Below are 24,131 nucleotides of genomic sequence, written 5' to 3'. Positions count from 1 at the left end.
GACACCGTTACCCAATCAGCGGCGGGCTGTCGGATTCAAACCTGGCTCGTTCGGCTTACGGTCGGTTGATCTCAGTTGAGTCGTTGCCTTCACCTGACGCAGAGGTCCCCTCACCTGCGCCCTGTCTTCGCGCCGCGTCGCTCTACCCGGCTGCTGCCCACCGCCCACCTGCAGGATGGCCCATAAGCAGATCTACTACTCGGACAAGTACTTCGATGAACACTACGAATACCGGTGAGCAGGCCGGACAGCCTACCTCTGCCGTGGTCCCGGGCGAGCCTGAGCTGGAACTCCGGCCAGGGGAGAGAATCTGGGACCCAGAGTCGGGGTCGAAGCGCTTCGGGCTGGGGTTGGGGACGGGGTACGGAGGTCAGGTCAGGGGCCAGCCGGGAATCGCTGTTGTGTTGGGGTCGGGCCGTCGGGGTGGGAGCGCGCGCCTCTCCTCGTCTGGCGGGCCGCCGCGGCCGGCTTCCGCTCTTTGTTCCCGTCTGTGAGGGGGACGAAGCTGGAGCGCAGAAGGGGCCGCTTCTGGTGCAGAGTTGCCGCCTTAAAGGGAAGGGGCCGAGGGCCTAAACGGCCCTGGCGTGGCCGAAGCCTGACGCGGAGGGGCCGAAGCCTGTACAAAAGCGCAGCTGTTCCTAAAAGCTTCGGCCTACCTGGCATTCAGGCAAACGCCCCCCACACCCACCCCCAGTCACAGCGGGCGGGGGGTGGTGATTTTGGTCAGGTAACGTCGCCAGAGAAACACTTCTCTTTTGAAGTTAATGGCACTAAAAATTACTTTGTGGGGGAATCCCCCCAAAAACGAGCTTGCTTGGGATATGAATGTGTAGTGGGTATGGCGACTTTGAGCGGGTGCTGTTGCGTGGTAACCCTCTTGGGTTAATAATTGAAGGGGCTTCCTTTTGAGACTAAATTGAGAACTCGAACGGATTTGGGGCATTTTTTTTCTGATAGTTTATATCGGCCAAATAATTTTTTGCTTTGAGGCATTTTTTTTGGCTTCTGCATCATGTGATGGGACTAGAGAGTAGTTCCTAAATGTGTTAGGTTAGCAAATTGGATTGTGAGAGGGAAGGAAGGAACTCTTTTAACATTAGCCTTAACGCATGGCCGGAAACTTAACTAGGGTGTGGCTTCAAACACCAGCTCCGCCCAGCCCTCCTGGGCGGTGACTAGGACGCTGCATCCTGGGAAACTACTGACGTGTAGGCGGGCCCAGTGAGCTTCTCTGTCTGCAATCGTTTTAGATTTCCAAGAAAGCTATTTGAGTTAGAAAGCTTACATTCAGTAACAGTGGGTGGGTCTCCTTTTATCCCCTCCCCCTAAATATCGTGTAAATCTGTATTCTCTGGAGAAAAATTGATGATTTCTCTGGGCAGCCTTGCAGATTAGTAATACCTAATTGCATTGGAAAAGTCTCTTTGAAGTCAATTGTCTTATTTTTACATACTACACAGTTCTAATCCTGTAATGTGTTGATAATAATGTTCAGTTATGTGATGCTGACCAAGAATTCAGCTGGGGATATGCAGTATTGGACAGAATATAACCACAATCTTACTAAAATCTGGATTAATATATAATCCAGTATTAATTAGAGCTGTTGTTTCTTGACCAAGCCACTTAACTTTTATGAAACAGGGCAGTAATCTCCAGAGAAGGGAAATTTAATTGTATCCTGCAGTGTTATCTTAGTAGCTCCTTTGTTGTTTGTACTGTTAATGCCTTCTTTACCTCTTCACCCTCCTTGAAAAGCACTTGGTACTGAAATGTTAACTTTGGGGGAATAATTCTCCTTATATGTAGTTAGAAATATATATAGTTTTGAAAGTGTTAGTCGTTCAGTCCGTGTCCAACTCTTTATGACCCCATGGACTGTAGGCCACCAGGCTCCTCTGTCCATGGGATTCTCCAGGCAAGAATACTGGAGTGGTTGCCATTCCCTTCTGGAGGGGATCTTCCTGACCCAAAGATCAAACTTGGGTCTTCCACATTGCATGTAGATTCTTTACCTTCTGAGCCAGCAGGGAAGCCCAATATAGAGTTACACCCATGCAGGGGGGAAAAAAAAGTCATGTAGACTCTCCATCTGAGATTGAAGCTACTTATAAAGTTTTCCCTTGTAATCAAACCTTGATGGTGGCTAGCCTATTTCATGGTTTATGGAGAAGGTAGGGATGTGACTTCCATTTAAACATAAAATATTGCTTAATTTTGTAGGGTATACATGAGTACAAAAGCACTGTACATTTCTCTTGAGACTAATCAACAATTAGGTAGAAGATAGAAATCAAGTAACAGGTTATTTGCAGCTCTTACAATCAGGGACCATTCTCAATTTATAATCACTTCTGTAGTCTTAGTGGAGAAGGAAATGGCAACCCACTCCAGTACTCTTGCCTGGAAAATCCCAGGGATGCGGGAGCCTGCTGGGCTGCCGTCTATGGTGTGGCAGAGTCTACACAACTGAAGCAACTTAGCAGCAGCAGCTGTGGTCTTAGATGACTTCTCTTGCTCCCGTATCACATCAATCTGCTTCATAACCAACAGGAAGAAGAAAAACAGAAACTGGGATTCTTTTCAGGATGCTTTCCATAAGCTGCATATTTTCTGCTTTTATCCTATTGGTCGATTTAGTCATGTGACCAGAGATAGCTGCAGGAGAGGCTGGGGTGTTTTGGATAGCCATGTGCCCCACTTAAGTTTTTGAGGTTCTATTTCTGAAGATGAGCAAGCAGTCTCTATTAGGGAAAAATGTTAATCGTAAATAAAATGCTTTCTACTTTCAGACCACATATTCTAATCTCTAATTTGAACACAGGCCATCAAAAATCAGAATTAAAGGTGGTACAACTACTTAAGTAGTTCTTAAAATTGATGCCAGTGATAACTAACAGGGTTGCTTTTTTAAGTGTCCTAAAGATGCATGTGTAAAGCGACCATAATTGTAGGAAAGCCATATTCACATAGAGTACTGATATTTGGCTATATATTTTTTTAAACAGACATGTCATGTTACCCAGGGAACTTTCCAAACAAGTACCCAAAACCCATCTGATGTCTGAAGAGGAGTGGAGGAGACTTGGTGTCCAACAGAGTCTAGGCTGGGTTCATTACATGATTCATGAACCAGGTAAGTTTTGCTATTTAGAGAAGCATTAATTGACTGAAAATAGTGGTTGTTGAAAAAGTGTTTTTAATACTGATGTTTCAATGATGTCCCTAAGTAAGTGATAAGCTTGCCTATTTTTGAATGACTTTTCCTTCCTAGAGCGGGCTCTAATTTTATAGTAAACAATAGTTTACCATAGTGAAAATAATGCATTCTTCTATCTGCAAAAATAACCTATGAAGTAAAAAAGAAAAACCAGGTTATTCTGTTTTATTTTAAAATGTGTGTCATTGCTAGTAGTATCTTGAAGTATTTTGCCGTAAATATATTTAGAATTATGGTGTCTATTTGAAAACTAACTTAAGATTGTGTGTCTAGAAGTTCTGTGTATAGAAACTGATACAATTTGAAGTGATTTGAACAGTTTTCTAGATTATTGGTAAACTATTAGTAATCTAGACTAAGAAACTCTGGTGTTTTGGGGTTATCAATAAATCTAACTTAAAGGATTTATATTGCTTTGAACAAAATTTGAAGGCACAGAAGCTGAGTTAGGTGTGGTAGTTTAGTCACTCAGTCGTGTCTGATTCTTTGCGACCCCATGAACTGCAGAGTGCCAGGCTCCTCTGTTCATGGGATTTCCCAGGCAAGAATACTGGAGTGGGTTGCCATTTCCTTCTCCAGGGAATCCTCCTGACCCAGGTCAGGAATTGAACCCAGATCTCCTGCATTGCAAGCAGATCTTTACCAACTGAGTCATACCTTAATGATATAAATTAGGTAAAGCTAAAGCTATCTTGATTTATACTTTAAAAGAAAAGCATCGGCAGCAAAAACTCAAACTTGTAACTATCTTGGGATCGGAGCATGTAATTATATTAAAAAGGTCTTTCTTCAAATAATAACGAAGCAACTGAGGACCTTACCTTTAGGTTCCTACTCAGTCCTCCACCTTCTGAAACAGAATCTACCAGGAGGGCCCCTGGGACCTATGTTTTTTAAATTAAGAGGTGTTAACTGTCTTTTCCCCACAATAGATAATCTTTTTCTTTACTTTTCATTGGAATTGGGATTCTAAAGATAGAAACCCTTCTCCTCAAACAACTTTACTTTTTCTCCAGATTGTGTAAAATTAACTGGGGGGATATTCTCATTGTTATGTTGATTATTTATTATGTTTATTATTGATAGTGACTTAAAAGCAAAATTTCAGATACCTTAGTAAGTAACATCAGTTGACTGTGGATTTATTTTATTTTGGTTCAATTGCGAATCTCTTGATTTTTTGTTGAATGAAAATTAACCATATTAAAATAATATAAAACATTTTGTTTCCACAGAACCACACATCCTTCTCTTTAGACGGCCTCTTCCAAAAGATCAACAAAAATGAAGCTTATCTGGGGATCATCAATTAAATCTTTCTCAAATTTAATGTATATGTGTATATAAGGTAGTATTCAGTGAATACTTGAAAAATGTACAAATTGTTCATCCATACCTGTGCATGAGCTGTATTCTTCACAGCAACAGAGCTCAGTTAAATGCAACTGCAAGTAGGTTACTGTAAGGTGTTTTAAGATAAAAATTTCTTCTAGTCAGTTTTCTTTTAATATAAGTGCCTGTTTGACTTTATCTGTTACTTTTGTTAAATAAAGTTTGTATGTTGCATTTATTACTCTGAAGCTAGTGAGGTTTGTTTTCTTAAGGTTGACTTGTGACTGTTGAGGATGTTAGATGATTTCAGTTTTATAGTCCTGAGGAAATAAAATCACTTCAAAGAAATAAAATGTTAAGTGGGTTTAAACCTATCAGCTTGGTGTGATTCAGGGTACCATTTAAATTCATTTATGAAGATACTAGGAACCAGGGATAAGTTTAATAGAGCCAAGGTAGATTTTATAGTTCTGTTGTTTAGTTCCTAGAGAATTGTCTAGAATCTCCAACTGAACAAAAAAGAAACCCAATTTAATACTCTGGGTTACTTCACTTATTTATGTAAGTACTGCCTTGGGAGAAACCACTTAATCCCATTTCTGTTCTCCATGTGCCAAAGGGGGATACAGTTTTATATAAACTATCACAGCATTTTTAAAACTTCTAACATAGTGTGCATTTTGTGTCAAATTGCTTTAACTCCTGAGGAAATAGTTAATGCAAACACAGGTTTTTTATCATCATTGCTAATGCTGAAGAAACCTTTTAGCTAAGCTGCCAATAAGCATAAAACCCCCCAGTATGTTGGTCCTCTGTATGCTCCTCTCTTTGAAAAAGGTAGTGCTTTCACATAATAAGCACGATAAATACTGAGGGCGGTGTGGTGATCGGCAAGAGCCTATAACTTACCCCTATCCCCATGGTTCCATTTGCTATAGGTTCAGGGTTAGGCCAACAGGACGGCGTCAGAATTGTTAAGTAAACTTGATTGTATTTAGCACAAACCAGCATACTGCATACTGCTCAATCTCCAGCACTGCTTACTGTGAGATCCCAAGCCTCATTCCACTCTGGAGGTTTAGATGTGTTTAATTGACCTGTGGGAGGCGCACAGAACACCAGGGGATGAGCTGGAATTGCCTGCATTTACTGCTTGAAATACTTGGTGGTAGTCACTCAACAGAGAAAACCTACAATTAGCCTCCAGTTTAGGATGTTCAATCTTATTAACCTCTACTGGTCAAACAGCTCCCACTTGCACCAAGTAAGCAAGAGTTCTAGGATCTGCGCTCCCCCTCCCTCACTCCGTCTCCCAGGCACCGTCCTCCATTTCCCATTCTACCTAACACCACTGCCCTAGGATTGCTTACTTCCACCCTGCTTTTCCATCTCTTCCTCTCCCAGCACACTTCCTAGTGGTCAGTAGCCCTTTGTCGAACTGAGCAGTTTTGAAATTCTTTTTCGTTGACTGCTCTAGGTTCCTGGAAATGTAAGATGCCAGATCTTGACTTTCTCCCTTTGTAGATCCACAAGGTGTGCGGTTTCTTTAAGGCCCCCAACTCCCCACAGACCCTTCTCCCGCTCCAGGTGCCCGCCACCCCGTGCACCTACCCCTCGTGCGGGCCTGTCTAACCACATCCCGCGTTTTGTCCGCTATCTTTGCGGAGAAATTCTCATGTTAACTCCAAACTACACGCGCGAGAATGCAGCTTCTCCAAGTACTCACCACGCCGGGTATCTCGCGCAGGCGCAGAGCCGCCCCGCGCATTTCCGACCGGAAGCAAGGCGGGCCGAGGCGCGCTTTTGTGACGCACTTCCTGGCGTCCTCAAGGTGGAAAGGCGGGGAGGAGGACTGTCGCCCTTCGGTCCCGCCAGCCGACGGGGCGGCTACTGGCCTCTCCGGCCGGACCTCTTCCCAGCCGCCCGCCATGGCATCGGAGGGGCGGCGGGAGCCCGCGGCCGAGGTGAGGATGGCGGCCCTGGGCCTCCCAGAGTGCTGGCCTTGCACGGATGGGGTGGGAACTGGATTGGCGTGGGCGGGAGGCTGGTTGGGGACAGGGCGGGGGGCGGCGGGCCGGGCGGCCGCGACCTCCAGCCCCGGGTGCGTCCCCACGGCCGCAAATGGGGAAGGACTCCGTCGACGGGAAACTGCCGCTAGTCCCAAGGCTGCGGAGGAGCTGAGCGACCGTGTCTGCTTACGGCACTCGTGAGCAGGAACCACTTGTTTAAAGCTTGTGAATACGTTTTCTGAAGCGGAAGTCTCTGCTCGACTAGCTAAGAGTAACCTCTAGCAGGAGCCCTGACAATCGCAAAAACTGGCTTTCACACGAATGAAAAAGCATGATTATAAGTTGCTCGTGAAAGTAAATTTCTCAATACAGATCTAAAAACGGAAATAAAATCCCAACAAATATTTTAGATTCATATTTCAAGGGCTCGTGGCGATACAAAGATTTTCTGGCAAAGCTTACTTTTGGTTTTTAACAAAACAGCCTTTATTGGTTCGCTGAGTGAAAAACAGCTGTTCTAAGTTCTTTGAGAAATTTAATAGAACCAATAAAGGCTAAGGAGCATGTGCGTTTTGAGTGCTACAGTTAAGTTTGATAGTTTGTTATCCTTTCACTCAGCTGAGAGGTAAACTACTGTATTCTACGTTAAAGATAAGGAAACGTCACTTGTAGTTCTAACTCTACAGTCTGGGTTGACTTTTATTCTCACTTTAAGTGGTTGTCCTTATTTTCCATTTTTAATATTTGATAGACTGGTTTTTCTAGTGAAAAGGGGTCTGGGGAGATATTGCTAACAAATTCTTGTCTTTGCTGGGCAGATATATTTGAACTGCAGCACTGGGATGAGCATTTCTGGGGCTTTGAGATGGGAGGGACTCTTTTTGTTGTTTTTTTCCCCAGTTGGTTGATCTTAGAAAGTTTGTAGCCATAACCCCCTTTTTCTCCTCAGGGCATCAAGTTGTCAGCAGATGTCAAACCATTTGTCCCCAAATTTGCTGGGCTCAATGTGGGATGGTCAGAATCTTCAGAAGCGCGGGCTTTCCCCAGCTGTGCAGCCACCCCGTACTATCCATGTGTCCAGGAGCTAGCAGTGCCTGAGTATGTATTCTTCCCAACGTCTTACCTTAACATGGGGACCTTGTTGCTTGGCTTTAATGGTAATTAGACTTGAAATGTTCTGCAGCTATCAGGTTAACGTTTCCAGAGCAACTAGAGAAGATGCTCCTCATCCAAGAAGGAAATGTACAGCACAGCTTAGCTGTGTAGCACACCAAAAACTGAAGATTCAGCTCTCCTTTTTTCTCTCCATATTCATTTGGTTATTTGGGGCAGAGAAAGTATGGAGATTGCATTGCATTTGTTAGTGGGGAGTGCAAGTCTATTATGCCTACAGTTTAAAACTGCATCATGTATTAATGGGTGATGAAATGGCAGGAACAAGTGGGTCAGAGCAAATGGGGCAAAGAAAAGCCCAAATAAATACACCCTCAGTTTTAGGGTGTAACACTGAAAAACGCTGCCGAGTGATGGAGTGGGACTAGCAACTAGGGCTGCCTCTTTGTGCAGATAAGTGTTTGGAAATTGCTGAGGTTTGCTTTTAACCGTTTTACTTAACTAATTGTTCTGTGGAGATGGATCCTACAAATTTTTGGTTATAAATTCTTCTAGATTTGAGCTGAAAGGCTTATTTTGTCCTTTAAATGTTGTTTTTCCTCCACAGGATTTATTCTCTAGGTAGTTGCAAAATGGTTTCCATTTATTAGCTGAAGTTAGAAAAATAAGTGTTAAGCCTTTCACATGATTGTGTGGATTACTTGTAGATTTATTTTTAAGGCATGAATCACCTTTATGCTTATGTGAAAATCCTTATCTTTTTGTTCTGTTGTTTTGGGTCAGACTTGTTACCTTTTCCCCCCACACCTGCATGATGTGCTTGAAAATAGTTTATACTTCATATAAATTCTAGAGCTGTGTTCACAAAAATAAAAGTTGGAATAAATAAGAAAATCATTGGTTTGTCTGGTGTATTTAGGAAATAAGAAAAGTTATATTTTTTGACTGAAATTGAAGTCCTGACATACTGTGCTTGAAGGTCTTTGGTAGGAATGCCAAGTTTTCCATTGTAGTTTCTTCCTTTGTAACAGGAAGGTTGCCATGGGTCTCAGTTAAGTCATTTCTTACCTTGAGTGGGCTCGCATGATAAAATACAAGCTATGTCTCACTCTGTGATAAAAACTCTTAAGCCATCTGCTTGGTGAAATTCTAATGGCCTAAAATAAAGGTGGAAAGCAGTTATAGAGGTAAAGCAGCATTCTAGCTGTAACACGTTGAGACTAATCAGAGGCTTAAGGACGCCCAATGCTGAATTTTTAAATTATGCTTTTTTAACCCCTTATTCCCTTATAGCTTTGATTTTTTTTTTTTTTTTTTTAATATTTATAACCACTGAAAAGGTTGACTGACAGTATTCCTGCCTGACAAGAAAATGATTAAGAACAGTGGAGTCAGGAAACCAAAGAGCAAGCTTAGCAAGAATGAGAGCCTTTAAAGTGGGGATGAAGTGGTGAGACTTTACACCGTGAAGAAGTGATTATCTATTTAATTCTAATATAAGTTAAGAATTGTTTTGCTGTTATCAGATTTTGTTTCAATGGAGATCTCTTGCTGCCTTGAAAAAAGGACTGAAATTTTCTATAACAAACATGTCATCGTTTCTACTTTTTCCCCTATAGCAACCTAGTTCTCTGTGTCCTTAAAGGAAGTGAGTGACCTTTTGCTGAATGTCCACCTCTAGTACTTCTAGCAGTGCATGCCAAAAGACTTCATCTATTCATTTGGCGTTCATTAGCTAAAGGCTGCTATATGGAAAAGCAGTAGTTCCTAAGTAGGGGAAGGCCTGTCTCATGAGCTATGGTGGAGATGGAAGAAAACATACTACCAGTCTCCTTCAAGTTTATGTTATAGGCAGTACAAATATCAGTAGAAGTATCCTAGTATGTAGAATGGCCCTGTTTGGGAAGTACTGAGTATTTACTGGTATAATGAACAAATAAAGGTTATGCAAACAAAGTAAGTTCTCTGTTGCCAGTCATCCTCCCCAGAAAATGATTTTGTTGATTGTCATAGTACGTGCTTTGTGACAAATCCTGAGTGACACAGGGGTGAGGAAGTGTGTGTTTTGTTTGGGAATTACTGAATACATTCATTTCATGCTTGCCAAAATCCATGAGTTTGGCAGGGAGATGTAGTGTTATTTCTACGCAAGAGAAACTGAGGCTACAAATGCTTGTCCAAAATTTCTCCAGGAGGTAGCACCAGCACCAGACTTAGCATTCAGTTCTTCTGACCTCAGTTCAGCTGCTCTTGCTCTTGGTATCTTGTAGTATACTGTGAAAATTACAGTGCCAGTGGTCGCTTTTAGGTTAAAATTCTCATTTGTGAGAATTGGGGCTTCCCTGGTGGCTCAGTGGTAAAGGATCTGCCTGCAATTCAGGAGACCTGGGTTCAGTCCCTGGGTCAGGAAGATCCCCCGGAGTAGGGAACGGCAAGCCAGTCCAGTATTCTTACCTGGAAAATCCCATGGACAGAAGAGTGCTGTGGGCTCCTTGGAGTCTCAGGAGTCGGACACAAGTGAGCAACTAAGAACGCACATACACTGTGTGAATTAGTAGTTCTCCACAGGGTGTGGCTCATGTTGGGTGGGTGGGTGGAGAAGTGACTGGATTCCTGACTGGTCAGAGGGGACCAGATGCAAGATATGTTGGGGAGACAGTAGAGAAGTAAGGTCCCATTGTTGGGGGGAGCCACTAGTCAACTGGCCTACATGATACAGCTGCAAAGTTAGGTTTGTTGGGTAGGAAATAGAGAACTTTGGGAGTGTTTTGGGTGGGATCATGATAATCACACCTGGTTTGTGGCTCACCGTTAAAGGAGAGGGGCTTGAAGGTTTTGATTGGGGTGGTGGTGGTGGTGGTTTAGTCCCCAAGTCGTGTCCGACTCTGTGTGACCCCATGAACTGTAGCCTGCCAGGTTCCTCTGTCCATGGGATTCTCCAGGCAAGAATACTGGAGTGGGTTGCCATGCCCTTCTCTACTAAACAGGGCTTAATGACGACCTCACTTGGCTGTTGAGGGGCTCAAGAGAGACAGAGACTCCTAAAATTCTCGACACAAGGCTTGGTACCCAGGAAGCTTTCCACACGCAGTAAGTTCACTGTGAGCAGTGATCAGGAACACTCGGGTGCCTGCAGGATTCCGATTGAGTTAGGCACTGGAAATAGAGAAGAAAATACAGGGAGACCTTCTGCAGGAGAAAAGGGTTCATACGGGTTTTGGTGGGAAAGAACCTAGGTAGTTCCAGTTGAATACATGGAAAGATTTGGGATCGTTGGTGAGAGCATAAGTTGGCAGTGGAGCTAGTTTGGGGATCATATGTCATGTTTTGGATCTGTACGTTCTGCTGCTGCTGCTGCTGCTAAGTCACTTCAGTCGTGTCCGACTCTGTGTGACCCCATCCTTGGACTTCTCCAGGCAATAACACTGGAGTGGGTTGCCATTTCCTTCTCCAATGCATAAAGGTGAAAAGTGAAAGTGAAGTCGCTCAGTCATGTCTGACTCTTTGCGACCCCATGGACTGCAGCCTACCAGGCTCCTCTGTCCATGGGATTTTCCATGCAAGAGTACTGGAGTGGGGTGCCATTGCCTTCTCCCTGTATGTACTGGACGGGTGGAAATGACCTGTAAGTTGGAGATATAGGCCTACCGGTGGTAAAAGTGCTGGAATTCAAGTATGTTGAAGTGAAGTCCTGAGCAAAATGAGGAGAGGTTCTGTCTCAGAGTAGGTCTGACCAGTGAGATGGGGGAGTGTAGTGGGGACTGTGCCTCGGAGGGACCTTTGGGAGATGGGTGAGGGCAGGAGAGGGCAGAGGCTGTCACGTCCGGGTTAGAGGGGCTTTTCAAGCAGTGAGACGGACATGGACGCCACGTAGCAGAGGTTAGGGAGGCTGCCAGGAAGGAGGGCACGGGAGATGTGGCAGCCGTCAGTGTGGTACAGGCCTAGCCTGTTTGTAGTGACTCCTTTCCTTCTTCGTTGCAGACTCTTACTCGTAGCAGAGTAGAAACAAAAATTCTGGTAGTTGGTGCCTATACTTGTATCTCCTGACATTCGAACAATTGGAAGATCACATGGGATGTCTTTTCCTTAGCTTTGACTCTTCCTGCCTTTCAGTGGACCCTACACTTCAAAATTCCACTGATAAAGTCCTGGAAAGTCATGGAAACACCTGCTGGTGCTTATTTGTGGGAATGAGAATACTGTGATTTGTATTAAGTCAGTTGCTTAGCATTTATCATTGTCTCAACCTTCATTGCAGAATGGTTGAAACCTCTGGCCTTATACTAAATTTGCTTAAAAAAAAAATCAGTGTTAAATTATAGTTCTCTCTACCCTACCCTTGCGACTTGAGCAAGTTGAGTCAGTGGCCGTGTTCACAGACAGTACCATCTTATTAGCAGGACATGTCATTCCTGCACCACGTCCTGCATGGTGTTCCCAGCCCCCTGAGGCAGTAGAGCGCAGGATGTGGCGGTGGGCTTGGAACAGGAAAGGGGCTGAGCAGGCTGTCTGGGGGCGCCCAGAGCCCTCAGGGAGCAGGCCCTGGAGGTTGTCAGGGTGGAATTTGGATGGGCAGTGGGGGCTCTATAAAAGCCCTCTCTGCCGAGAGAGTGGTCTGGATGGCTTAAATTTTGGTCAGGGTTGCTGAGTGAGGCATTTCCGAATATTTGACAGCAAGAGAGTGGAAACCTGCTGGAGCATCCTTGGGCTTTTCTAATATTCCTTATTATAGGATCCTGTTGTGGAGGTTCCAGCTGCATAATGAAAAAAATGGAACTAGGTCAGCATCTTTCTTTGCAGGTTAAGAAGAAGTGCTCAGAGGTTTTATTTGTTTTTTAATTAGAGGTATTTCAGTGCTAGAATGAATGACCTCAAAAATAGTATGTTTAAGTTTGTTTATTATAAAATATTAAGCTTCTTGGTTTGTGGTATGAAATCTTCAACTAAAATTTACCATTTTTATTTAGACAGAAACTCTATACTGACGATATGGCTTTTGGAGCTTCAGCTTTTCCATCTCAGTATTTCTCTGCTGAGATCCCTCTTCATCCATATGCCTACTCTCCCTACACCCTGCAGTCACCACAAAATGTTTGCCCAGTGCCTGGCTCCCCATATGATGACAACCAACCCAGTTGTTTTGGAGGTTTTCAAACAGTGAAGCCACGAAGTGAGCACACGTGCCCTCTCCCACAAGACACAAAAGCTGTGTTTAAGGTCTGTAAATGTCTTGGTGGTGTTGGTCACTTTAGCATTTAAAACATAAAGAACAGGCCAGTTCTTGCATGTTATTTAAGGTATTTAAAATTTGATATGGTCTACTCTAACCTTTTTAAAAAATGATTGAGTTGTAATTATGAATTTGCAAATTCAAGCCTTTTTTATAGTGATTGTGTTCTTAAAATAAAAATGTTATTTTTTTAATGTTTCCTGCAGAAGAAAACCTATGGTGAACAGAAGTTTGACAGTAAGAAGGCTGATGGACCTCTATCATCTGATTTAAAATCAGCCAAGAGTTCACCTCGTGTGTCCATTCATGCTGAGAATAGTTTGAAATCAGGTAAAAATAACATGCTCTGTGTATTATATTTTTCTACCCTGTCTAATCCCAGAAACATTTCTGTTCTTTAAACTGTTTTTGTGGGCTTATTCATCATGGAAAACTGAGGCCATCAAGTTTCCTATGGGATCCTGGAGTTTATCCAAAGATGATATTACATTGTCTTATGCAAGAACTTCTGTAAAATCACATAGCAAGTAGGTGACAATCACCCACCTCAAAACATTTGTTAGTGAATTACAGCCATGTCCTTGTACTGTATTTGATCATGTTGATCCCTAAAATAGCTTCTCTGGTTTTCTGTTGGGACACTTTTCAGTAAGGGAGAGAGTTGACTGCAGTTTAAATCCCATCCTGAACAATACCAAACTCAGGGCAGGATGGTTATTCAAAGGACATGTCTGTTGTGGGATTAAGAACTGCTGTTTCAGTCTCTGGTTGAAAGTTTGTGATTATACATGATACCTTGGTTGTTTTTCCCTGTAAATTATTTACTATTGCACCTTGATCACAGCCATCATCTATTTATGTAATAACTTAAAACCTCTGTAATAGTGTACTTACTGGGAATGGTTTGTCATTTTATTTACGTGTGTAATGTACTGTTATTTGATATGCAACATTTTCTCTTTGTGTTGATGTCGTTTATAAACCTTCTGGTACGTGGTAATGTGAAAGAAGAGTTGAACAGTTAACTGGAATAACTCTAGCCTTATAATTAAACAATTTTTAAAATGCTGGGGCTTTATGGCATTGTAACCTACAGCATCATTCGTTTGCATTTGAAGGAGAAAGGTGGGAGAGAGGTTATAAGTTTAATTCTATTAATACTTGTTTTCCTCTAGTTTGTTCCAGCAAACTAAAATATGGAAAATTTATTATTTAAAGGAAATTCGCAAGAGTCCCCTTTATCTCACAAAACTGTAAAGTGTGTTTTGAGAATAATTGAAATGCCCAGCTGCACAATCAGGTTAAGGTAACTATTTCATCCAGTTGAGAATTACTCCTAAGATTTGCAGCATGTTGCTTTTTTCTGCTTGGTGACCCCCATGGTCATTTATGTTTTCCACTGTTTCAGAGGTTAACAACGCTACCAAAAATTAGGCTGTTTGGACAATAATATGTTGTTGCATCAGTAGCAATAGACTTTCTACACTGCAGCTGAAGTGTGAGTACAGGTCATCCAATAACCTCTAAATATTTACCCTTACTTTTAATTCTGTAAATGCAGATGGTTATTATAAACGAACAGACAGGAAATCCAAAATCATTGAAAAGAGTGGATCTGCCTCCAAACCTGAGTTTGGATTTACCAGTTTGGATTTTCCTGAACTGCAGAGTCCGGAGAACAGTGAGATACCAGAGATACAAAAGCAGCCCAAGTGGGGACCTTTACGCTCCACCCCTACCAACATTGCTCTTCTCAGAGAAGTGGGGACACCCTCTGCAGTGTTATCAGAGGTGAGTGCAGCCTCCTGCTCTTTGTTCCCCTCTTTCTTCTTTTCTCCTCAGTATGGACAGTTATGCAAGGACATCACCTGGAACACTACATACACTTCACATCGTGGGGTGGTAGGGGCCTCTTAATGTGCTTAGGTGACTTTCTCTGTCATTGGAGCTGTTTATGGTCAGAGTGTAACACCTGGTATTGCTCTTTCCAGAGAATTAGTTAGCAAGTGTCTTCATGTCTGGTGGCTAGAAAGCATTGCATGCCTCAGGAGGAGAAGATTCTAGCATTGGTTCAACTAAATTCCATAGCCCATTGTGAAAATGTTGTTTCTACTGTTGCATTCTGATAACACTGTTCTCAATACAGAGAAAAGTATTTTTTAAAATCAAATAGTAATGTTAGAACTGCACAGTGTAACTTCTGATGTTCCTAGGCAGTTTATCTGCACCTCTGTCCTGTCAATGATACAGAAAATCTCACTGCAGTCAGTGGTAAATTGCACTGTATTCAGTATTTGATCTCAAGTTTTAGTCCATCAGATTGAAGCATTTTCCTCTCAGACAGATTTTGAGACTTCAGGAAAAAATTTTGTTGGGTTATAGTTGCTAAAATGGCTTGTGACAGATTGAGGCCCATCCCGGTGTAGAGGCAAGGAGAAAGAAGAAACAATGAGCAAAACAGAGCTTACCAGTTCATATACCTTTTGAATGGAGAAAGGATTTACACTTCCTGTCCTAGTGCTGCTTTTGGGTGCCTGGATACTGAAGCCTCTGAAGGCTTGGTGGTAGTGGCTTATATAATGTGCCGAAAATAAGTCATTCCCAACGTGTTGACCCTTAGCCTGTCACGCCTGGGTGTTTTCCTTTTACATGGTGGTGATAAGTAAGGCTGATTGACTGATGTAGAAAAATCACAGTTTCATTGAGCTATTGGGTGACTTTCTGGGCCCTGGCTGGGTGTATGGAATAGCTGAGTAGTTGAGGGGCTCCATGCCTTGGTCGTGGGTGGTCAGTGGATAATTCCAAGCCTGTGAGCTCTCACAAAAGTAGTACAGGGTACAGAGGGTCCAGGGTGGTCAGGGGCATGACTGACTGACACTTTATGTCATTGCTCACTTGTGTATGAGTACTGCACATGTGGACAAGTAGGACACTTCATGCTGTGTGGGGAGATTTACACACTCAGTGCCTTATATATTCACACTCTTGAATTATATGTGGAGTTGTTTTGTTTTTCTTCAACTTTCCCATAAAAAGAAACCTTTTTTCCCTCATGGTGTTAGTAACATAACACCAGAAAAGTATTAAGAAAAATAAACTGTCTAAAGTTGTACAACCAAGAGCAAACCATGTTTGGCATTTAGTCTTTTTTAATATTACATTGTGGGAATTGAGGGGCATTCCCTTCAATTAAGAATACATATGTACAAGTTTGTGTTTTAATTTTTAAAAACTATAAATCTTCCCATGTCATTAAATAGTTTTCGGACATGTAACTTGCACTGAATCTTTGATATCGATACATGTAATTTACTTAATCATTCTTGAATAGGTAAGCCGTTTCTAGTGTTTCATTGACTTTGGTGAGCATAAAAGTTATGTTTACTCAAAAGAACAGGCTGCATTTTAATCGTCTATTTTCTCATTTGACAGATTTTTTTTTTTTTTACTTGTTTACTTAACATGTTTATATACTGTGTCTATCTGGAATCTCCTAGAGAACACAGCAGCCTACAGATGGGGCCAGAAGAGAATTTGTTTCTCAGAGTATAGCCACTCGCACAGAGCTATGCTGATGCCACATCACCTCCTCCAGAACTAGCCCAGGGTTCTGGAAGCTGAGAAAAGTGCCAATAGAAGGGAGAAGGGCGTCTTTCTCTTTGCCTAACTCCGTACCTCCCCATGCCTTTGGAGTTTCCAGAAATGCCTCATTTGAAAGTAAAAATTCACTTCCCTAGTGGCCATTGTCTTGCATTTATTTGAGGTAGCGTGCTGAAATTATTGAGATCCTATTCAGAGGTGGGGCCTCAGACCCCCAGCAGATTGAAGCAAACAGCTCCACACTCCCTGGAAGGGGCAAGCGCTCTAGGTGACACCTCCTGCAAGGTTTGTGTCAGGCAGTGATTTGGAATTTGCAGGTTAGCAAGTGACACCTGCCAACCCAGGAAACCATGCTTGCTCTCTAGAGGGAAGTGGTGGGTCCTTGCCTGGGAAAGCCCTGGGGCAGGAAGGCCCAGGGCAATGTAGGCATTTCCAGGCTCTTAAGTGAGCTCTGCAGTGGGGCCAGGAATCAGCGGATGTGCCTTAGAGGATTTTGCTTTATTTTTGTTTTTAATGAAAGTTGTGGCTTTCTGTCCTAGTTACGGGGCATGTTCTTTCCATGGTTTTGAAGCAGCTCTTTTGAGGTTGCCAGGTTTCTACTACCTAGGGAGAGACATGGCCCAAGGCATATTCAGCAGTTTAAGCTTCTACACAATTTGTTTTTTTAACTAAGCTTAGATGAAATGGTAAAATGGGTAAATTTTTGAAGCATATGAACTTCAGAATTTATTTTAAAGCCACTTAGTTTATCAGTTTCCTTTCACCTTGGGTGCTGCTGGTCACTTTGAGGTCTCTCTTAATGTAGTCTCTTGTTCCCAAGTGCCGTTTGGTTCCTCTTGTTCCATGCATGATGCAGCTTTATGTCTATAAAAGGAAGTACACATGAGAAGACTTGTTTTTGTGGACACTTTCAGGAATTTTTGTTTGAGCTTTGGTGTGGGGGCATGATGGAAACAGCTTTTCCTTTCACAGCAGACACTTTGGCTTTTAAGAATCCTTGCTGACTTGGAAATTATTAAGTTACGTGATACTATGTGTAGTGTGAGCTCATTATTGAGATCCATTTAAAATGATACACAGATGTTTATCTCTGAAGCTATGAAACACTAAGATGCTAGTAGCTAAGCTGTAGATGGGTGGTTTTTCCTCTGGGGAATGAGATTTGGCAAAAGAAAGTAATTTAACTTTGCACGTTATATACTTACATGTTTGGAATTTTTAATTAGCATATATTTTGCAGATTTTAAGAATGGTGAAGGAGGCTATATGTTTTGAAAATAATGATTATTTTTGGTTTGAACTAGTAAGAAAACAACTGGTTTGCTTTTTAGGGTGAAATAGTGGTGAAAAATAATAATCGGACTGAGTCTGTAACCGATAATGCTGTTACCAATCCCTCTTCATGTATGAGAGGTAAGAGTGGCTACCAAATACTATTTTAGAAAATCAGTTGTCTGTTTTCTTAGATTATTTTCAGGTTAGTCCTGTTGAAATGTTTCTGTTTTAAAGCCTTCTTTAAGGCAGTTGATGGGTTGTTGGTAAACTGGCATTGTTGTTAGAAGATTGAAGTAAGTGGGTAAGATCCCACTTCCTTGCACAAGGAATGTAAACTACATACAAGTAAGGAATTCTCAATGAAATGTTCATCGGGCTCATGGAGACATTTTATGAACTCAGGAATGACCACTTTCTTAAGCATTTCATATGCCAGTGTTCTCATAGTTTTTGGTCTCAGGACCCCTTAATACCCTTTGAAACCCCGAAGAGTGTCTGTTTATTTGGATAATTGTCAATGTTTGTAACACAAAGTCTGAGGGTTAAAACTGAGAAATACTAAAATACTGATTAATTTACTTAAAAGTAGCAAACTTATTACAGGTTAACATAGCAGGTTTTAATTTAAAAAGATAGCCATTTCCCAAAGTTAAAGTCAGGAGGGGAGAGTAGCCTTTACATTGTAGCAACTCTTTAACACCCAGTTCAGGAGATCTGCTTCAGCATTCAGCTCTTTGACTGTTCTCTGTCACACTGTCTTAAGCCCCACTGTACTATACCTCTCTGAGCAAGAGAGTGGGGAAGGCAGATGACACATTCCTGTTATCAGGAAAACAGTTTTGACGGTGGACCCCTGAAAGGTCCTGGGAGTCTCAGAACTTTGAAAACTGCTGGTCTGTCCTGGCCTGGTGCAGAAGTGAGATATTCAGAATGCGTTCAGTGGATTCTGCATTTGAAATATTTGTGGGTAACTTGTCCTAACAGAAGATCTTTTTACACAATTACTCTAGATTGATGCACAGCTGTGTTTCCTATGGTGTTAGCATGTTTGGTACATATGTGATTCAATACAAGATCCTTGCTTGAGGAACTGCTGTGAAGATGTGTAGCTCTGTGGTGACAAGAACAGTGGGGTGGCCGCAGGCTGCTGATGTGGCCTGCCTGTGTCCTGATGGATGTCCTTTTGTTTTGTCTGTGTATAGAGCTTCATGGGCACCTAAGGAGTAGTGTTGCTGTACTTAAGCCTGTGTTCTAAAAAGAAATAAATTACCAGTTACTTTGGTAGCTGAAGTCTAGTGATCTTTGACTTCTGATGTTTAAAAGTACACATCAAGGTTAGTAGGGCCACAGTTTGATCTTCAGCTCATTATTTCTGTGTGTTTGCCATGTGGATGTATTGTGGATTATTATTGTTTAATGGAAATTATTATTTGTTTACTGCCCGCACCCCCAAGTTAAAAAGAGCAGATCCTAGGAGAGTCAGTCCCCCTTTCAAGTTAATTCAGCCTGCATGTTCCAAGAAGAAAAGTAAATTTAGTGGAAACTGTAGTTTCCTAGTGTTCTGAACAGTACCTTAATTTAACTGTGCTCTTGAGTACTTCATGTAATGCATGCTTGGAATTTCTAAGGAATTTCCTTTTTACTGTTGGGATTGTTCAACAATTTTGGTTATCTTTGAGCAGAATTATCTTGGACACCAATGGGTTATGTTGTTCGGCAGACATTATCTACAGAACTGTCACCAGCCCCTAAAAATGTTACTTCCATGATAAACCTAAAGATGGTTGCTCCACCAGCAGATCCTAAAAATGATAGTATGTCATCTTCTGAAGTTTTATCTTTGGAGCCTTCCTACAAAGAGAAACACGTTGTCCACCTTACTGAAAAGGTACGCGTCACACTTTGTTCATGTTGCTCTCCTGTGCCACTGGATAGTCTTTCTCTCTCCAAGCCTCACTGAAGGTGTTTCACTCGGTACTATAGGCACTAATCTGAGTTGGTTGTACTTGAGGTCTTATTCTTTTTTAAGAGTTACACAAGTGTTTGAGGGGCACAAGTGATCCCTAACATGAGTGAGGATGTGTGTTTTAGACCTGTGATCTTAAAATGTCAGTGACCATTTTGAATTCTTTAAAAGAGAGATGCTGGAAGAAACTTATGCTTTGGTATTTAAAATACTGCAGTCTTTTGTCTGTTCAATTTACGTTGCTACAAGTACTGATAGCAAAATAATTGTATGCCCCATTTTGCAGTCATCTAGTATGCTAATTGATTCTTGGTTACTTGCAGCTTACTTACTGTAAGATAGCATTTCAGAATTCATTTTTTCCTTTCAGTTCAAATAATTTTAAGCTGTTAGTTTTTAATCTCTAGATTTGTTTCTTGAAGAGCGTTTTGTTGGGGAGGCTAGATTTTGTTCTTGATTTTCTTTCTATACTGATACATTATTTTCAGTTGAAATATGGGGTAGTATTTGTTTCGTACTGGTTTCCTGTTATTTTTAGTATTGGGATACTTTTCCGTATCCAAAGTGTCTTAGACCATCCCAGACAAAAGAACTGTGTGTTTGTACTTGGTTGACTGAGGGAATCTGCGCTGGTGACAATGGTGAGGTTAGACTGGCATGCCTCTTCCTGCAGCTTCATGCGCATACTTCAGGAACACAGGAGGTGGTGGTGAGACCCACTGCAAGTAGACAGAGACTGGCTAGCTCCGAGGCCCCATCGACGTTTGGGCGCAGCTTACACAGCAGGCCACCGTTGTACCGTCTAAACCAGCATTTAGCACTCTAAGAGTTAACAGATTCTGTTTTCATTTTCCTAGCATCTTTAAAAAAAAATTTTTTTTATTTTTTAAATTATGAAATTATGTTAACACGTTTACAAGAGACTAGGAAAATACAGAACAAAGTTACATATGGTTCCCACTATATATTACAATTGTTTGTTTTAAGTAGATAAATTAAGATTTTTAGTTGGAGTTTCAATATCAGACTCTCAGAAATTAATGGAATGAATGTACAGAGAAATAAGAGAATATGCTAGACCTGAGTAAAAATTATTTTTTAATTAAAGGTGTAAGAGAAGTTTATTGTTCAGAAGTTCCAAAATAAAGATTAGATAATGAAGATCTCTGGTAATCTATTGACCCAGATCACTTTACATTGTGGTCATAATGTTTTGATTGTTTTTTCCCCTTCCCTCTAAAACTTTCTGTGTTGTGACTTCCTATTACTGAAAAAGCACATGTAATATCACAAAGATCTAGTTTTGGGAAAGGTCCTTGTCCTATAGCCCTGTGGTCCCCACCCCTCCAGGAGTCTTCGTTAGCAACCTGCTGTCTGTCCCACTTTTGTTGTGTTGTGGTCAGTCTCTTGGTCGCGTCTGATTCTTCACGACCCCACAGACTGTAGCCCACGATGCTCCTCTGTCTACGGGATCTTCCCAACAAGAATACTGGAGTGGGTAGCCATTTCCTCCTCTGGAGAATCTTTCTGATCCAGGGATTGAACCTACATCTCCTGCAATGCATGCAGATTCTTTACTGCTGAGTCAGCTGGGCAACCCTCTGTTCCACCTTAGGCACCTGAAAACATAAATAAAGAAGTTTATTTGGTTTAATTTTTTTTTTAAGAACAGAAATGGGATAATTCTATACATATTACATATGAAAGTTGCCTTTTTCACTTAACAGGCTACCATGGTTGGCCCCTCCAGGTTAGTAGATAAATATTCTTTTTAATAGCCATTGAGACTTCTTACCTCTGAAGGGTGAGATCTTATTGGGGCAAAGCAGCGTCTCAGACATTGAAAATGTCCCATCCTCTTAGAGCCGCCATTTTCATGGAGAGAGACTAGCTGTCTACAGACCAAGACAGAGTTTGTTAGATGGGGATTAGTGCTCCAAAGAGGATGGAGAGTGAGAGGTTAAACAGAGGTGGGATAACTCTTGAGCTCAAATGAGGAAGTGGATGGTAGTCTAGATTCAGCTATGTGAGTGTTCAGTGCAAAGGGCCTGAAGCTAAAGCACACTTGACCTGACTGAGGAAAGGCCAGGGGGCTCAGCAGAACGTGACGGTGGTGAGGTCAGACTCTGCAGGTCTGGGATGAGCCCAGACAGAGGTCTGATTCACCGGCTGCATTGGTGATCCTGCGGTACAGTCAGGTTTAGGAGCCGTTGGGCTGTGGTGATGGAAGTGGCTCACCTGGACTTATGAAGGAACTTCAGGTTGAATCAGTAGAATCATTATCATGACGACCTCAAGCTGAAAGCTTATGTCCAAATCCACCTGTTTCAAAGCAGTTGGGTGTGGCATCTGCTTTAATGGATTTTTTTCCTTCAGAATCATTCTACCAAATGCTGGCTCTTTGGGGAATAGGGAGTAAATCTGAGTAAGGTTGCCATGTGGTTGTACAACTTGATATTTTAATTTTATTCTGATGCATGGAATTAAAATGTTTATTGAATTCTCTAAAAACCGTAATTTTTACTTTGTTTTTTTTGTTTTGTTATTGTTGTTCTAGTCCAAAGCATCACAAGGTGGCAATCCTGAGCAAAATGAAGCCTCAAGAAAGAATAAGAAAAAGAAAGAAAAGTCTAAATCAAAGTATGAAGTCCTGACAGTTCAAGAGCCACCAAGGATTGAAGTACATTTATATTTATTACTCACCTTGTATGATAAAATAAATAGGTCTTCCTTAATAGAAATAGAGGTTCATACTGGTTACCCAAGTAAAAAGTCTGTAACACTTTTTAAAATAATTGTTTTCCTAGTGCTAAAGAAAATAGCCGTCAGCCACTTCTTCAATTTGGTGTCTCCAGCACAGTGCCCATCTCAGAGCAGGCACTCAGTAAATATCTGAAAAGAAAGAATGAATGGTCTAGAGACAAAACTGCTTGTGTTGAAATTTAGTGGTGTACATGCCATACCACTGATATACACCACCTCCCTCAGCGTCTTCTGGCCTGTTCTCCTTCGCTTTGGCATGCTTGCTTCTGCAGGGCCTCCTTTTCTATCTAGATGTCTTCTATAATGTGCTCCACTACAGAGAGAAACTTACAATACCATAAATCTGCTGTGGGCCCTGGACAAGAAGAGAATATCATGAGCTTCCAAAAGTGTGCTTTAAAGTATTGTTCTGTGATAACTCCAAGAATGTCCTTGTTCTCCAAGGAGCCATCCTGGATTCTGATTATGTTTCTCCTGGGTCAGGAAGTACCAGACTCAGCAGCCTGGTGCTGACAGAAAGGGTCTCAGCAGTGCTCCCTAGGCCACCAGCTTAGGGTCAAGCCTGAGGTGTTCCCACAAACTTGAGTGGCTCCCAGGGCTTTTGAAACATTCCCTTGAGAATAATGGGATTGCCTGTTTGAAAACCTGCGACTATATTAGAGCATTATTGTTTGGGCCAACAAATAATTCATGTTTCCGCCCCTCATTTTTCACATAATTTCTTCAGGGTGCCTAAAATATTGACAAAATCTCTAAAACATTTTTAAATGATTTAAACATTGTTTAGAGACTTCTTTTTTCCAGCCTAGGGTCAGCACACAGGACTGGATGCTTAAATCTCCTGTGTCCAAGTTGATGGCTTCCCTAAAGAAAACATAGTTGAAGGATGTGCTTGAATACTCTTGTGTCAGGATGGTTAGAGGCAGTTCATAGACTGCTTGGTGAACCCATCCTTGAGGCCTCACACTCTGGGGGCAGGGGCATTCAAACCGTGGTCTTTAAGTTTGTTCTAAAAATGAAATAAAGCCAAAGCAGTTACATTAGTTGTTTTTTGTTTTTTTTTTTTTAAATAATACCTTTGAGCACTTCTATAGGAGATTTTTACAGAAACAAAATATGAGCGAGGGAAAGATTGTAGTTGGGCTTATTTGATTCTTGTGATGTGTGAAGAGCTAAAGGGTATGTGGTTTACTTAGGATGCCGAGGAATTTCCCAATCTGGCAGTTGCATCTGAAAGAAGAGACAGAGTAGAGTCACCGAAATTTCAGTCTAAGCAGCAGCCACAGGTAATCTTTAGATTGAAACCACAATTGCTTTAGGCTTAACTTTTCTTGCTAAACTAAACTCTCAAGAAAGCCTCCTTTCCAGACTTCTTCCTTTATGGGCACAGGTAGTTTTGTTTTGATTCATTTCTTCATTGCAGAACCACATCCAGTATGTTGAAACAAATTTGCTCTTAAGCCAGAACTACTTTGTCACTTTTGAAATTAGATGACTGATAACTGCTGTTGCTATATCAGAAAGGAGGGGAACACATACTGCTCGTCTAAGTTTGATTTAAAGAAGAAACATTGACTTAGTGTATTCAGGAAATAGAAGAATCCTTTTGTGAGGCAGTTATGT

The 24,131-nt window shown here is 41.8% G+C and overlaps 2 protein-coding genes across 9 annotated transcripts in view; both read left to right on the top strand.

Annotated features, from left to right (window-relative positions):
- The first annotated feature begins 52 nt into the window (after positions 1-52).
- Positions 53-4,800, top strand: CKS2 (CDC28 protein kinase regulatory subunit 2). Its single transcript, XM_065947485.1, has 3 exons — positions 53-234; positions 3,009-3,136; positions 4,456-4,800. Exons 1-3 carry the CDS (start codon positions 176-178, stop codon positions 4,506-4,508), a joined length of 240 nt encoding a protein of 79 aa, XP_065803557.1. The 5' UTR covers positions 53-175; the 3' UTR covers positions 4,509-4,800.
- A 1,584-nt stretch (positions 4,801-6,384) lies between these two features.
- The window catches only part of SECISBP2 (SECIS binding protein 2), a 37,205-nt gene continuing 19,458 nt past the window's right edge, over positions 6,385-24,131 (top strand). For 2 of the 8 annotated variants that reach the window (XM_065947395.1, XM_065947391.1), the window contains exons 1-9: positions 6,385-6,516; positions 7,511-7,659; positions 12,642-12,891; positions 13,111-13,234; positions 14,466-14,695; positions 17,836-17,917; positions 19,579-19,667; positions 22,303-22,425; positions 23,705-23,794. In XM_065947395.1, the coding sequence (XP_065803467.1) occupies positions 6,481-6,516; positions 7,511-7,659; positions 12,642-12,891; positions 13,111-13,234; positions 14,466-14,695; positions 17,836-17,917; positions 19,579-19,667; positions 22,303-22,425; positions 23,705-23,794 (1,173 nt within the window). In that variant the 5' untranslated portion in view covers positions 6,385-6,480. Of the gene's footprint in view, positions 6,517-7,510; positions 7,660-12,641; positions 12,892-13,110; positions 13,235-14,465; positions 14,696-17,835; positions 17,918-19,461; positions 19,668-22,302; positions 22,426-23,704; positions 23,795-24,131 lie in introns of all 8 variants that reach the window. The other 6 variants (XM_065947389.1, XM_065947388.1, XM_065947396.1 and 3 more) reach the window with 4 other exon arrangements.

Source organism: Muntiacus reevesi, chromosome 10 (assembly GCF_963930625.1).
Source record: "Muntiacus reevesi chromosome 10, mMunRee1.1, whole genome shotgun sequence".
NCBI lineage: Eukaryota > Metazoa > Chordata > Mammalia > Artiodactyla > Cervidae > Muntiacus > Muntiacus reevesi.
Note: the sequence above shows the minus strand (reverse complement) of the source record. Positions and strands in the feature narration are given on the sequence as shown.